We start from the raw sequence: 14,841 nt of genomic DNA on the forward strand, positions 1-14,841 counted from the left end.
GCGGTTCCTCCCTCCTCCAACTCTATGGTTGGGAGCCAGCGGCTGGCTCTGGTCGGCGGCCCTTCCTTCCCTCAGATGACCATGGAGATGCAAGGCTGTGGGGGCGGGGTCACGCTGGAGCTCACTATCTGGCAGGTGGGGTTGTGTTGGTGGGGCTCACTATCTGGCAGGTGGGGGGGGAGTACTGGTGGGCTCGCTATCCGGAGGTTGGGGGGAGTACTGGTGGGGCTCGCTATCCGGCAGGTGGGGGGGAGTACTGGGTGGGGCTCGCTATCCGGCAGTGGGGGGCAGTACTGGTGGGGCTCACAGCAGGTGGGGGGAGTACTGGTGGACTTGCTATCCGCAGGTGGGGCAGTACTGGTGGATCTCGCTATCGGCAGGTGGGGGGCAGTACTGGTGGGACTCGCTATCGCAGGTGGGGGCAGTACTGGTGGGCTCGCTATCCGGCAGGTGGGCCGTACTGGTGGGGCTCGCTATCCGGCAGGTGGGGCAGTACTGGTGGGGCTCGCTATCCGGCAGGTGGGGGGCGTACTGGTGGGGCTCGCTATCCGCAGGTGGGGCGTACTGGTGGGGCTCGCTATCGGCAGGTGGGGGGCAGTACTGGTGGGGCTCGCTATCCGGAGGTGTGGGGGCAGTACTGGTGGACTCGCTATCCGGCAGGGGGGGAGTACTGGTGGGACTCGCTATCCGGCAGGTGGGGGGCAGTACTGGTGGGACTCGCTATCCGGCAGGTGGGGGGAGTACTGGTGGGACTCGCTATCCGGCAGGTGGGGGGGGAGTACTGGTGGGACTCGCTATCCGGCAGGTGGGGGGCAGTACTGGTGGATCTCGCTGTCCGGCAGGTGGGGGGGAGTACTGGTGGGGCTCATGGCAGGTGTGGGGGGAGTACTGGTGGGGCTCACTTTTCTAATATCTGCTATTCAAGTCCATATTCAGCACCCATCACTGTGGGGTGGGAGCAGTGATATCTGGGCCAAGGTGTGGGAATGGTGCTGGTGAATGAGGGGTAGGTAGATGGGTTCCCCAGTGCAGCAAGAGGGAGGCAAATGGGCCAGACTAGAGGGTCTGATGGTGGAGGGTCACAGGTAGAGGGGCACCTACTCCCTGTCTGCATTAGAGAAATTTGCCCTGGATTAAGCAGTGTTGGTGTAAGCCCTTCTTTACATGAGCGTAGCACATCCTCCTTAGGGGCTTGTAGTTATCACAACAGTGACTCAAATGCAGCCTGGGATGGGATTTGGAGCATTTAAAAATGTCAAATGTACATACAGCAAAACTAATGGGGGGCTTGAGGCTGTGAGAAGGGCTTGGGCTGGGGTGGCTGGTGTAGTTGTGAAGCTAGTGAAATACTGTGCAGAGATGGCAGGTAGTAGTCAGGGGCTGAGTGGGAACAGAGCAGGCTGGAGAATCGGAAAGAGAAGCAATAGCGATCGCCTCATTAAAATCACAAGTGTAAAAAGCAAAACCAGAGTCCAGGGGCTGCAACCCTGCAACCCTTGCCCTCCCTTCTCTCCTCAGTGTTTGTGGCTTTCACTCATTGTGTCTATTGCCAGTCCTGCAGGTATGATTGTTGGGAGCAGTTCCACGGTAGTGAATGGGGCTACTCATTTTAAGTAAAGACACCCATGTAAGCAAACCTTAATGTATTAAACTCGCAGTCCCCTCTTTGAATGGTCAGCATCACAGTGGGAGAAACTGAGGCACACAGTGCAATGCCTTGGTCAAGGTCACACAGCACGTCTATAGCAGAGCCTGGAGGAAAACCCCACCTCCTGACACCCAGGCCAGTGAAGCAACCACAGAACTCTCCTTGGAATATTCAGTGAGAAGCTCACTTTTATCTTCAGGAAGTTGAGTGGGTGGAAAAGGACAAATTTGCTTCCAGTTATTTTGCTGCCGGATCTTGCTGAAAATTCTCCTGCTAATTTCACTGGGGGCTGAATTTGTGGGCCTGGGATTAAATTTTTTTTTGCTTCCTCTCTATTAGGAACCTATTGGTAATTTAAACCCTCTGGTAGCTGGCAGTGGATTGAGTGAAACCTTCACCAATGAGATCAGCAGCTGCTTGAGCTCACCAATGAGTGGAAGCTAGAGGCCAAGCTCTGCTCTCTTGCCAGTTTGACACTTCTATGCTTAGAGGTGCATTTGGGAGCTGTGGGGAGGCTGGTGAAGAGACATGCTATTCAGCACTGGCAGATGGCTGCGTTTGGTGCTCTATCTCTGTGCCTGGCCTTCTGTTGATGGTGAGTACTGGCCACTCGGGCTGGAGAGTGCCCCAGTGCTTGCACGGGGTAGGCGCCTTTTCCAGTAAGCTTGCACAGCCGGACTGTGCTAACTTGACAAGAAAGCATTTAAAATGCATGTTAAGGTGCCTGTTCGATGTCTTGTGCTGATGCGGCAGCTGGCCTTGTGCTCAGATATTCTGTTGGCCTTAAAGACATGGGGAGGGGATGAAAAAAAAAATCTTGAATGTTTCACTTTGGGGTGAATTTGTGATTATTATTTATTCTTTGTATTCTCGTCGCTCTGCTTTATTTGCTGTCGTGGAGACCTGCCAAACCTGTCAGGGTTTTTAGTCTATTTATAAATTTCCATTTTCACTTCTATATTCTGCAAAGCAGTGGCAATCTGGCTCACTGCACATGACCCATTGTTTCTGAATGCCTTGTGCTCTTCTCTCTCCCCCCACCCCCCAGCCCCCCACCGCTTGGCTTGTCCTGGCTTTGAAAGCAGTGAGCGAGCCAAAGAAAAATATAATGCAATATCCTCTTGCCCTGGGATGTGATCCCTCCAGGTCACAGCTGAGGTGGGAGCATCTTGCACTGCCGCTGCCCTTCTTTGGAGGCTAGAGGGAAGAGTTTTGTCCATTAGAACATGGTAAATCAGCCCTAAAACTCATGCAAAGAGATTTGGAAAGGAAAATGGAGGCAGTGCAGGACTTAGGGGCAGCCAGCAGGTAAATAAGGGGAAACTACAGAAGCTAAAAGATTGAGAAAGCAAAGATCCCAGAGGGGAGGTTGCTCCGCTGGATTCTAGAAATGACCTTTGTTCAGTTTGGAGGTGCTTTCCAAAGGGCTGGCAGACTGTTTTTATGTCACATTCTGGAGGAGTCTTGGGATGGGTCCAAGCTGGTTGCACAAATTCATTTTCTGGCCACGGCTGGGAGATTTGCTAAGTGTTGCTTGATTCACGTTAGGTTAGCGGAAGTGCTGTTGCAGGGTGTCAGAATGCCCTCCACAGTACACAGGGTTAGGGCTCCATTTGGAGAGGTGCTAAACAGTGACCACTCCTGTTCATGTAAGCAAGAGCTGTGGGTTTCAGCACCTCTCAGGATTAGGCCCTTATTTGTCATTCAACCTTGTACCCTCCCATCCCGTCCTCTGAATACTGTAGTAATTATTAACTCCCACTGACAAAGCACTTTGCATCCATGGATCTCAGACAGCTTTAAGTGTTATGGTTCCCTTGAGAGGCAGGTTAATAAGGATCATTTCCCAGATTGGACAGATGGGGAAACTGAGGCACAGAACAATGAAGCGACTTGCCCAAGGACTCGCAGCCAGTTAGTGGCAGAACCAGGAATAAAACCCACATCCCCAGACTCCCCTGCTCCAGCCACTAGACACATCCCACCCTAACTGACACTGTAACCATCAAGAGGTGTCTGTGGTTGAGAGGGAACGGGGTTTTCCATAGTGCTAGCATCATGTGAATCAGTCTTCTGGGCTGCTAGAGCAGTTTGACCCTTTGGCGCTTCTGTCAATGTCTTTTTTCATTCACTTCAGCTTCTCACAAAGAGATCACGCCCAAGCCCAGGTGTGGTGGTCTACAGCAGTCCTCTCCTTTTAATGTAGAGTGTGAATTGGATTGGCAGAGCATATTGCATGCTTCACCTGCGCCTGCCAACTCCCTTGTGCTACGGTCGTTATGCCCATTTACTATTGGAGGGGAAACTGAGGCAGAGAAAGGGTAGGGGCAATGCATTTGAAAAGTGACGGGTGATTTTTGGGCACCCAACTTGACGCACATCCAGGGTCCTGATGTCCAGAGGTGGTAGACACCACCAGCTCCACTGACTTCGTCTGGAGCTGTGGGTGCTCAAGCAGCTTGGGAAATCAGGCCCACAGTGCCTCAAACTGCAAAAATTGGGGGTACCCAGAGATCAGTAGGCATTGGTGAAATTGCTGGTCTGAGTGACCCTCCCAGGGTCACACAGGGTGTCGATGCAACAGAACCCAGGTTTCCTGCTGCCCATGCTCCTACTGTAACTGCTAGTCAGAGCTCCCTTCGCAAGATGTAAATGAGCCATCCCGAGTCTTCAAAGCCTCTTGCAGGAAATGCTGATTCACACTACAGGTGAAGGGGCCATCTCAGTGGGAGACCATCACCCCTGCCCTGGCTCAGTTGGGGCAGAGAGAAAGAGGACATACCTGTAAGAGGCTCCCAGGAGATCTGGCATAACTCTGACAGCTTCTGTGCCCTAGCAAATTCAGCATTAAGCTTTCCACCCACTGCTTGTCAATGGATCCCTAATTGCCTCCGTGGGAAAGAAGTGGCTCCAGAATCAGTTGCGGAGGCAGGACATTTAGAGCTCTTAATTAAAGCACTTCTATGGCAGTGTCTTGGGATTCAGCTAACGATTATTGTGCATCTGCTGTGCCTGGAACGCAGCTGTGTTAAGCCTCCTGGAGCTTTGCAAACCATTTCTTCGGGTGGTATGTGCTGGGTACTGGTAAAGGGACCTTACTGCGCCAGGAGTGGGAGCGCTTTGTCCTGCTGGCCAGGTAGCCATTCCCCCACCCCTTCACTAGGGTTACTGTTACAGAGGCTGTTTGTTTGGAGGTGATGTAAAACACATGGGACATTCGCTGGCATAGAATTGGCACTGAGCATTGTTCCGGAGAGTGGCATCAGTAGATCTTTTCAGAATCCTGAATGCAATCATCGCTTCTGTGGGGCAGCCTTCGCTGGGGTATGGCATTGAGTTGGCTTAAGAAAATGATGGAGAAAGGGGCTGGAAAAAGAGCTCACGACATATTTTCACAAGCACCGGGGTGTACGTGCAAGTGTCCTGGCCAAATTACACCAGAGTCATTTCAATTCTGCTTCCTTAAAACATCCCTTGTGATTTCAGTGGAATCCCATATTCTTGGTTTCCTGCTCTAAACAGTTATGCAGCATTGCTGTGCACTGTTGAACAGCTCCTCCCACACACACCAGAACTAGCTGCATCAGAGTGGCAGGTGAATTGTGCCTAGTATATCCAGCCACCATGACTCCAGTTGGGATGAAAGACGCTGTGTAAATGAAATATTATAACTCATTGCTTCTCCCACCCCCATTGAGAAGAGCTGTTTTCACAGCAGCGTGATTGTGAATTTAGTTTTAAATCTCTTCAAAGGAATTTCCCAAGAGCTTTTCCATTTTCCCCCTTGTCTATTTTTTCCCCCTAAATACGCAGGTTTACGCGTTCATGAATATTTATATTTCCAAGTGCTGAGTCCCGGGGATATCCGCTACATCTTCACTGCTACTCCGGCCAAAGATTTTGGAGGCGTGTTTGTAAGTATAAGGCTCAGATATGGATTAGACCTTTCATTTCTAGATTTTCTCAACAGCAGCTAGTGGATTTGAAACCTTCATGTGGTCGTTTCTTACATTTGTTGCCCTTCAGAAACAGCGGGCCAGATTCTGAGCTCAGTTACTGAAGCCAGTGATGTTGCTCTGATTTACACTGCTGTAAGAGAGCTCTGAGTCTGGTCCGATGTGTGTAGATGGAGTTTTGGAATTTACTGAGGAATTCCGATGCAGCTACTCCAGAATCTCTGATCCACTTACCTTCTTTTGGGAACTCTGCAGTTCCTGCTCAATCTGAGACATGCAAAACAAACGAGTTCCTCTGTTAACGTGGTCCAAAAAGCAGATCCAGGTGTTGAGAAAAATGCTGGAACTACTCAAGAAGTTATTTCTGCGAGAGAGATTGGGGGAGGCGGGGTGCTGCTCTCCCTGTCTGCCTAATCTTGTGTGAGATGCCGGGCCCATAACTGATTGGATAAGTGCCAGAATTATAAATCGTTGTTATACTGACTGCAGAGACATCTGTCCAAGCAACTTGCATTACTGAAATCACTCATAGATGCAGATGACCTGTTACAAACAGCTCCGACGAGCAACTAACAGTGCTACCTATGGACTGTACTAGTTAGTGGGATCACATTTTTAGCCTCAAAGTGCCTTGCAAACATTAACTGTATAACCATCCCAACACCCCTGCAAGGTAAGTAGATATTTTTAATCCCCATTTTACAGATTGGGGAAATTGAGGCAGACTAAAGTGATTTGCCCAAGACCACACAGCAGGACAGTGTTAGAGGCAGGATTAAATTTCAAGAGTTTGTGGCTCGTAGGCCAATGCTCAGTCCATGAGATCACAAGTTTCTAGCTCCAAGTCCTGTGTTTAGACCAGAGGTGGGCAAAGTACGGCCCGTGGGCCATATCCAGCCTGCGGCACCATCCTGCCTTGCCCCTGAGCTCCTGGCCGGGGAGGCTAGCCCCCAGCCCCTCCCCTGCTTTTCCCCTTCCCCCGCAGCCTCAGCTCACTGTACCGCCAGGCAGCTCAGCTCCAGCGCACCCCCTGCTTCAGGGGAGCAGGCGGGAGGTGCAGGCAGCAGGAGCACTGCAAGCACAGGCCGGAGGACTCAGGAGGAGCACCGGGTGGCCGCGCAGCCGCCTGAAGAGAAACGGCGCTTTAAAGGGGAAACCGCCACTTCTCTTCGGCTGCGTGGCTGCCCCTGCTCCTGCTCCTCCTGAGTCCTCCACCCATGTTCGCAGGGCCACATTCCAAAAGGGGCTGGGGACCCAGGGGAGCAGTTAGGGGCAGGGGGTCCCAAGAGGGGGCGGTCAGAGACAGGAGGGGAGTTAGATAGGGAGTGGGAGTTCCCAGGGGCCTGTCGGGGCGGGGATGCGGATAGGAATCGGGGGAGAGGAGTCAGGGAACTGGGAGCAGGGCGGTTGGATCGGAGTGGGGTCCCAAGGGGGCGGTCAGGGGATGGGAGTCCCAGGAGGGGGTGGTCAGGGGATGGGGGGTTTGGATAGGGGGTGGGAGTCCCCAGGGGCCTGTTGGGGCGGGGATGCGGATAGAGGTCAGGGGGCAGTCAGGGAGCTGGGAGCAGGGCAGTTGGATGGGGGTGGGATAACGGGGGCAGTTAGGGGTGGAGGGATCCTGGGAGGAGGTGGTCAGGGGACAAGGAGCAGACAGGGCTGGATGGGCTAAGGGTTCTGAGGGGGGCAGTCAGGGGGAAGGAAGTAGGAGGGGGCAGATAGGGGGCAGAGGCCAGGCTGTTTGGGGAAGCACAGCCTTCCCTACCCATCCCTCCATACCATTTCACAACCCCGATGTGACTCTTGGGCCAAAAAGTTTGCCCACTCCTGGTTTAGACCCTACCTCAGAGCTTCTAGGCCCAGATCTTGAAAGCTATTTAGGCTCCTAACTTCTACTGAAATCAATGAGCATTAGGAGCCTATTTACTTGTGAAGATCTGGACCCTAGATTCTCTTTATACTGGAACAAAGGGATACTGCCATATGTTGCCATTTCTCCACCATCAGCAGGGCGTCCTGCTTGGCATGGTAAAGTCTTATAGAATATCAGGGTTGGAAGGGACCTCAGGAGGTATCTAGTCCAACCCCCTGGTCAAAGCAGGACCAATCCCCAGACAGATTTTTGCTCCAGATCCCTAAATGGCCCCCTCAGGTATTGAACTCACAACCCTGGGTTAGAGAGTGCCTCTTGCGGGATTCAGCTGAGATAAGGCCAAGGGCCTCATTCACCATTGCCCTGCACCTGGTATGGCGCCAAGTGGGTGAGAGATGCCACCTTGCTCGTCTTGTCGCCCCTTTGCACAGGAGTAAAGGACCACGCGGGGCACAGGGCCATGGAGGATCACGTCCCAGAGGGAGTGAGCTGGCAGAGTGCCCCAAGCAGCCTATGTGGGGCTGGCTCCGATGGACTGACAAGCTGGTAGCACCTGTCCACTCTGATTCAGTGACCTGCACAAATGGGACTTTGGCCCTGTAATAAAAAAGAAGGGGGCGAGGGGGGATGAGTTCAGTAAGAAACACATGACCAAACCTGCCCGAAGCTGAGGCAGTTCTCTACCACGCCCAGCATCTGGGACAGCCCTCACAGGCCAGGGAGATCAAAGGCAGGGAGCTACGTTGTCTGGTTATGGACACGTACACAGTGAACACCAGTTCACGGGGAGACACTCCCATCCAATCCTGGGTCCCTAAGAACAACTGCCTTAGTCGGGACCTCCCTGTAATTCCCTGCCAGGTCTCCCACAGGACAGACGGCACTGTGAGCCTCCCACGCTGGAGCCAGGAGAGGGAGGGCCATCCAGGGCTTAGAGCCTCCCACGCTGGAGCCAGGAGAGGGAGGGCCATCCAGGGCTTAGAGCCTCCCATGCTGGAGCCAGGAGAGGGAGGGCCATCCAGGGCTTAGAGCCCAGAACTGCGAATCCGGAGACCGAAATACTGTTCCCTGCTCCGCCACAGACTCACTGTGTGTCTCTGGGGACATCAAGGAACTGCTCTATGCCTCAGTTTCTCCATCTGTACAATGGGGGTAATAAGCATTGCCTACCTGCCGTGGCTGTTGTGGGGGTTGAGGAATCATTGGCAGAAAGATGCTGTAGCAAGGAAGAGGAAGTACTAGCCATTATATTGTCCTCACACTCCTCCGATAGCTCCATCAGGTTTGGTGCTATAGACGGCAGAGATGTAGCAGTCTAGCAATAACAAGGCCAGATCTGACACTGTCTGTAGTTTTCTTCGGGTTTAGTTAGAGGCAGGACGGTGAGAACTGATCTGTGAAGCTGGTCTTACCCAGAACAAATAAAGCCTGTCGCTGCAGGCCCCAGAATAGACCTACGTTAGCAAACCCAGCTGCCCAGCCCCTAGTGCTGCCCCCTGCCTTTACTCCCAATCTGCTGCTTTTCTTTCCTCTCCGAGAACACGAGATATGAGCAGATACACCTGGTCCCGGCAGACCCTCCGGAGGCATGCGGGGAGCTAAACAATGGAGTCTTCATCCAAGATCAGATCGCCCTGGTGGAGCGTGGGTAGGTTGGATGACATATCTGTTTTACCGATTGTGGGGTGCGGGGGGCTATTTCTAGTGTGATTCTAGAATAGCGTGTTCAGGGAGTGGGCGGGCTGGCTTTTTTCCATCAGACAGAACGAAATCTGGCACGTTGCAGAGCGCCTGCCTGGGGAATGGTCCCGTGGAGATTTCGGCTCATGTTCATTTTTGTCATAGTCCCCTGACAGTAGGGGCTCCTCTGCTTGGAGAATATTACTGAGGTAGCTATACTGCTGGTTATGCCAGTAAAACTCCTTGTGCGGACACACTTCTCCTGGGATGGGGAGTCCACCTGGGGAGTTATATGTATGCTGGTCATTTTCTCCTTGTAGACAACACCTGAAACGTGATTAGTCTCCAGTCCCCTGTTACTTTCTAGTCTGACAAAACTGACTCCATCATCAGCTTTCCCCTTTGCCATATGTCTGTACGGAGAGGTCCCGCACGGAAGGCAGCTGCTGCTGTTTAATATAAAGGAAACAGGCCAGTCATGTACCCCTTCCCCAGGGAATCCTCTGACAGCTCGAAGGTTCATCTTGGGCAGTGTTTGGGGCATCACCCCTTCTCCTGAGACATTTAGGGGGCTGTGGCATGGGCCCAGGTGAGCCTCCCAACCCCACAGATGAGGGGAGCTGCCAAGAATGAAACATCCCAGCTCAGTCGGGGCTGGAGATGTCTGGCATAGGACTGCTGTCACTTACTCAGTAGCAGCTGCTGAGGGAACTAATGTAGCTTCAGGAATTGTTAATGCCCTCCTGGATTTCCTGGAGGAAACTGAGCAAGGAACAACGCTGCCCCTCAACTCCACTCCTCCGGGGCCCTGGTGTCAAGCTCCTGCCTCCTTGCAGTGTGCCTGGTGCTGCTAAGCATCGTGCCAGGGGGAATTCAGCCCCGCATTGGCCCCTCTGCTCACGCACGCTCTTAGCCCCGGCATTCTGAGAACAGCCGTGTGGGCTAGCAGCCAGGAGCCTGGACAGGCTGTACTCACTGGGACCATTTTCCTAAAGCATCCACCTTTCTCCTGGCCACTGGGGCTTGGGTAGAGGAGGCTGAAGTCTTCTGGCTGATAACCACAGAACAGGTCCAGCATGGGCACCGGCACGGCCAGCCAGCTCCACTCTGCCCCACCACCGCCCCAGTTCTGAGTTGGGGGGGATGCATTCACAGGTGGAGAAGGGAAGGACCTGGCCTGGCCGCTGAGACTCTGGGGGTCTGTGTACACTGCAGTCAGGCGGCTAGTGGCAGCTGCTGTGGCGTCACTGCTGTTTCTCGCTGGTTAGCTCACTCGAAGCCAGCTTGGTACACCCACACATACTGCAGTCACACCTCCCGTTGTGGGTAGGTGGACCGTGTCAGGCAGCTGATTATGCTGGAGCAGCATTTTTTTGCGATGAGCACCTGCTCCGTGGGAGCGAGACCACCTGCTCCCCGCCCGCTGGTCAGCCAGCAGCTATCTCCCAGGCACTGTTAGCAAAGGAGTCTGCGGTAGCCAGCAGCTTTGCGTGCTGTGCCCAGAGCTGCGCCAGTGGAGGATTGCCGGGCAAGCGTCAGTGGTAGGACAACGTCCCAGACAGGCCAGTGATCACAGCTGGTGCTGGGTGATGGGGGGCCGTACATGCCAGCACAGTCGCTCACTTGCTTTTGGGGTGGAGTGTTACCCTACAAGCACTGGAGAGTGTCGTTGAGGTGCCCTGAAGACTGAGAAAGTAAAGGAAGAGATTTAGGGGAAATGATTTCATAGATCCCAAGCCCAGAAGGGACCGCAGTCTGCCCTTCTGTCTAACAGGCCAGAGACCTGCCCCACAGGAATGCCTAAGGCAGAGCTTTTAGACAAACAGCCAAGTTTGATTTAAAACCGGCCAGTGATGGAGAATCCACCACAACCCTTGGTAAGTTGTTCCAATGGTTAATTACTAAGTTTACTGAAACAGTAATGTTAATGAGGCCTGGTTCGAGCACAGACCTGGGAGCCAGGTGCTGCAGAATCCTAACCCCAGCTCTGACACAGATTCCCTCTGGATCCTTGGGCAAATCACAGCACCACTCTGCCTCAGTTTCCTTGCCTGCTCCCTCACCGATGTCTCCAGGGTGTCGGGAGAATGTTGGTGAAGCATAGATAGAGAGATCCCTATTATTATTTTGAACAATAAAAATCCTTTGGTTAAAATGGGTCATTCGCTTTCTATTCCCCCGCTCAAACATAAGTGTGGACCTTTTCACCCTTTGCTCTCGTGGGCAGCGATTGAATGAAGTGCACGAACCACATCAGCTGGGAAGGGGTGATGTCTTTGAAGGGGGAGACATAGGCATCGTGCTGTGCAGACAGCCGGCCGAGTGGGTCTCAGAGGCGCAGCATTATTTTCTGCCGCAGGGGTTGTTCCTTCTTGTCGAAGACGCGGGTCGTCCAGGAGCACGGCGGGAGAGCGGTGATTATCGCTGATAACGCGTACGACAACGACAGCTTCTACGTTGAAATGATCCAGGACAGCACGAGGCTGACGGCGGACATTCCTGCTCTATTCCTCCTGGGCAGGGATGGGTAGGTGCCTTTCCCCAACGTGCGCACCCCCCCATATCTTCACAGACTGTGCCCGTTGTACCCAGGCAGCCCCATTAAAGTCAGTGTGGTTGTGTGGATGAAATGAAGATAGCACTGGCACCTTTGTTTCCACCACCTCAGATGTTCTCCAGATCTTTAATGTCCGTGCCCACAACCATGGGCTCTGGCCATGGAGACTGAAGTGCTCCATTTATCTATAGCATTGTGATGGAGAATAAATGATAAAGCTAGTGCTTAAAGCAGAGAACATAAACTGCAGGGCATAGCCTCTCCCTCTCCAGGGCTGGCCCACTGCTGATGAGCCACCGTGACGCTCCACTCAGCCATCCCTGTTCATCCAGCAAGCAAGAGGCATCTGCAATCACATGTGGCTGCCTTGCTTGATTCTTACACATGGAAATTGTTTAGGCAGCTTAAGTGCAACGCTCAGTCTCCTGGCAGGTTGCCAGGGCAGCTGTCAGAAAATTCAGGCCTCCCCTGATGAAGGCCGGATTCTACAAGGTGCTGAGTGTCGCATGGGAAGGGTGAAGTGACTTCACTTAGCTCCCACTGACCTCAGAGGGAAGTGCCTCCCCGAGTCAGGCCCTGTAAGTGAGTCAATGGAATTTATTCTGTGGGGTTGAGTTGGTCTTGACGTTGCACTCTTCGTTGGCTCCAGTGCGCGCCTATGGACCAAGCTCCTCTCTCCCGACTCACTGCGTCAATGTGCGGGTCTCTGTCTCTCTAGATACATGATCCGACGCTCCTTGGAACAGCATGGACTCCCCTGGGCCATCATCTCCATCCCTGTCAACGTTACCAGCATCCCAGCCTATGAAATGATGCAGCCTCCATGGACCTTCTGGTAGTGGGGAGAGAAAGGGAAGGTCTTGGAGCCTTCTGGATGGATTTGTTGAAGGGATTGGCCTTGAAGAACAGCCCCCGCCTGCCCCCAAACTCCACAATCCAAACTCACTGGGTGATTCCCACTGGAATTATTGTGCTGCAGCTGGTAGCCAGCTAAACTCAGACATCACTGCATCATTCACTGTCACCACCAGATGACTTCCTTAGTAACTATTTCCGGGCGGCCAGGCAGATATCCCAGAGTCTGAGAGGCCAGAGCGTGCTAGAGGAGCATTTTGAGGAGCTGTAAGATAGCAGGGGCATTGCAAACAATGGCAGATGCGCACTGCCAATCTCAAATGAAATGGTACCGTGTGGATAAAGCGTAATGAGGGGAAAGAGTAATGCATAGAGGGGGATCATCCTGTGCTAGCAGGACCCACCAGGTCGGCCAGAGGTTTATATTTTTCAGCCGAGTGGCACCAGAAGCCTAAACTCAGGCAAGATGAGGGTGCCTGGAGGAGAGAGGAAGTGTCTCTGTGTGGGTTTGTTTCAGAGATGGGGTTCAGAACAGAGAAATCCCTCCTGTTGAAATCCATGGAAGTCAGGCACCTAAAAATCTCTTTGAGGATCTAGGCTCGGATTCCTCACGTCTAAGGAACAAGGCTGCCCGGAGCATGAGGCTGTTCTGGAGCCAGCCCATAACCACAAGTGAATACAGGAATATAAAGGGCCAAATCAATTGCCAGGGCCAGATTCACCTCTAGTGTAAGCCAGCACAACCCCACTGGGCTTCACCAGGATACTCCCACTTCCACCTAGGCCCAGTGGCCAGGCTAGGCAAGGCACTAAGAGACGGACACGGTGTGGGTGCAAACCTGGGATGTCTGAAATACTGACTGGGGGGGGGGCGTTTTCCAAACCGCTCTCTGCACCGAACAGATGTAGGAGAACAGGCTGACCTCTTGAGAGCCCCTGGCCTGGCTAGGCAGCCCCTTTCTCGTGATCATCTCTTTCCCCATCTGCTTGCACAATGCTGCTTCACGCAGCTCTTCCTGGGTCGCTTGTAACATTTTACCATAACCTGGCGCAAGAGCATCAACCCACTCCCCCATCTGTGTGTTGTGCTGGTGATTGGTCCACTGTCCTCAGGTGTCTTCTAATTGGCTGAAGAAGCAGGTAAGTAGATAAGCAGGGTGGCTGAGGCTCAGCGCATTATTCTAAAAAGCAGGGCCCTATGCAGGTCTTTTAAGTGACTGGAACCTCCTTCCCAGTTTTCTTCCCCAGGTCAGTAGATTTCCAGCTTCCCCAGCAGATCTGTTGTTCTGCATGTTGGGTGAGTTTTGGCTCAGCCTTTGCAAGAAGATACAGTGGGGCGGCACACGGCGGCCAGCGCAGCAGCGGAAGAGGTCGGACTGTCGCCACCTGCCACTGTATCGTCCTCTCCAGATCCAGGGCTGTTCCCCTAGCCCTGAGTTGTCTCTCGCTCCTCTGGAACACCTGGCTTGATCTGGTCTGCTCCGCCTGTTGCATTATTTAAATTTTGGGTTGGGTATTTTAATAGTATTCTAAAAATAAAGTCGCAAAAGTTTTAAAAGGTCAATTTGTTTGAGTGTTTTGTGGGTGACTCTGCCTTTTGAAATGGTAGAGCCCAGCTCAGCCAGCTACAAAAATGCTTGGGTCCTTGGTGCACTCTGAGAAGTATCAATATGGTTTTTAAACGTCTGTTTTGCTTTCTGTGTTCGGGGTTACACAATAATACTCCGCAAGCCCATTCTTTAACACGTGGACTCAACATGCGTGTGTACATACACACATCTGATCCTAAGACCTGTATTCTGGCTCATAGCCCTAACTGAAGTCAGTGCAACTCCTTGCATGAGTGAGGGGTCCTTGTGGGAGGAAGGATTGAAGGGCCAGGTCCTAACAGTAATTGTGATCCTGGACCTACCCGAGGACAAACCCTCTTCCCTTCGTGTGTTATCTACATGCTGCGATGAACTTTCAGCTGCCGTTTCCTCCTTTGAAGCCTGCTCCTGAATTTCCATGCTTTGCTCAGTGAAAAAAAGGCCAATTTCACTAAGTCTGGAAAGCCAAGCCGGGAGATGCACGAGCTTGACGCGTTCCCTGGAGACTGCAAGGTGACGGGAGCCTCTAATACCTTATATTGTTCAAGGGCCTGATCCTGCCCCCTTCACTTCAGTCAGGTCCCAAGTCCATTGACCGAGGCTTTGGATCTGGCCCTGGGACCATGATTCCCAGTGGAGGCAGGAGCACAGCAGTTCGACACGAGGTAGTCGAAGCTGGCCCTGGA

The 14,841-nt window shown here is 52.9% G+C and overlaps 1 protein-coding gene across 3 annotated transcripts; it reads left to right on the top strand.

Annotated features, from left to right (window-relative positions):
• Positions 1–88: 88 nt before the first annotated feature.
• Positions 89–14,126, top strand: PRADC1 (protease associated domain containing 1). Of its 3 annotated transcripts, none has more exons than XM_032764869.2 (6): positions 89–135; positions 1,988–2,243; positions 5,462–5,562; positions 9,013–9,122; positions 11,514–11,681; positions 12,430–14,126. In XM_032764869.2, the coding sequence occupies exons 2-6, from the start codon at positions 2,177–2,179 to the stop codon at positions 12,548–12,550; spliced, it is 567 nt and encodes a 188-aa protein (XP_032620760.1). In that variant the 5' UTR covers positions 89–135; positions 1,988–2,176; the 3' UTR covers positions 12,551–14,126. The 3 variants fall into 3 exon arrangements, with proteins under 3 accessions (XP_032620760.1, XP_074922782.1, XP_074922781.1); XM_075066681.1 differs by having other exon boundaries at positions 127–170; XM_075066680.1 differs by lacking the exon at positions 89–135 and having other exon boundaries at positions 1,781–2,243.
• The last annotated feature ends 715 nt before the right edge of the window (positions 14,127–14,841 follow it).

The sequence above is a fragment of the Chelonoidis abingdonii genome, chromosome 5 (genome assembly GCF_003597395.2).
Source record: "Chelonoidis abingdonii isolate Lonesome George chromosome 5, CheloAbing_2.0, whole genome shotgun sequence".
Classification (NCBI taxonomy): Eukaryota; Metazoa; Chordata; order Testudines; family Testudinidae; genus Chelonoidis; species Chelonoidis abingdonii.

Excerpts from the sequence above, each read along its gene's own strand:
- PRADC1 (XM_032764869.2), top strand. The coding sequence starts at position 2,177 with ATGCTATTCAGCACTGGCAGATGGCTGCGTTTGGTGCTCTATCTCTGT. Across the intron at positions 5,563-9,012 it reads AAGATTTTGGAGGCGTGTTT|AACACGAGATATGAGCAGAT; the intron begins GTAAGTATAAGG and ends TTCCTCTCCGAG. Across the intron at positions 9,123-11,513 it reads ATCGCCCTGGTGGAGCGTGG|GGGTTGTTCCTTCTTGTCGA; the intron begins GTAGGTTGGATG and ends TTTCTGCCGCAG.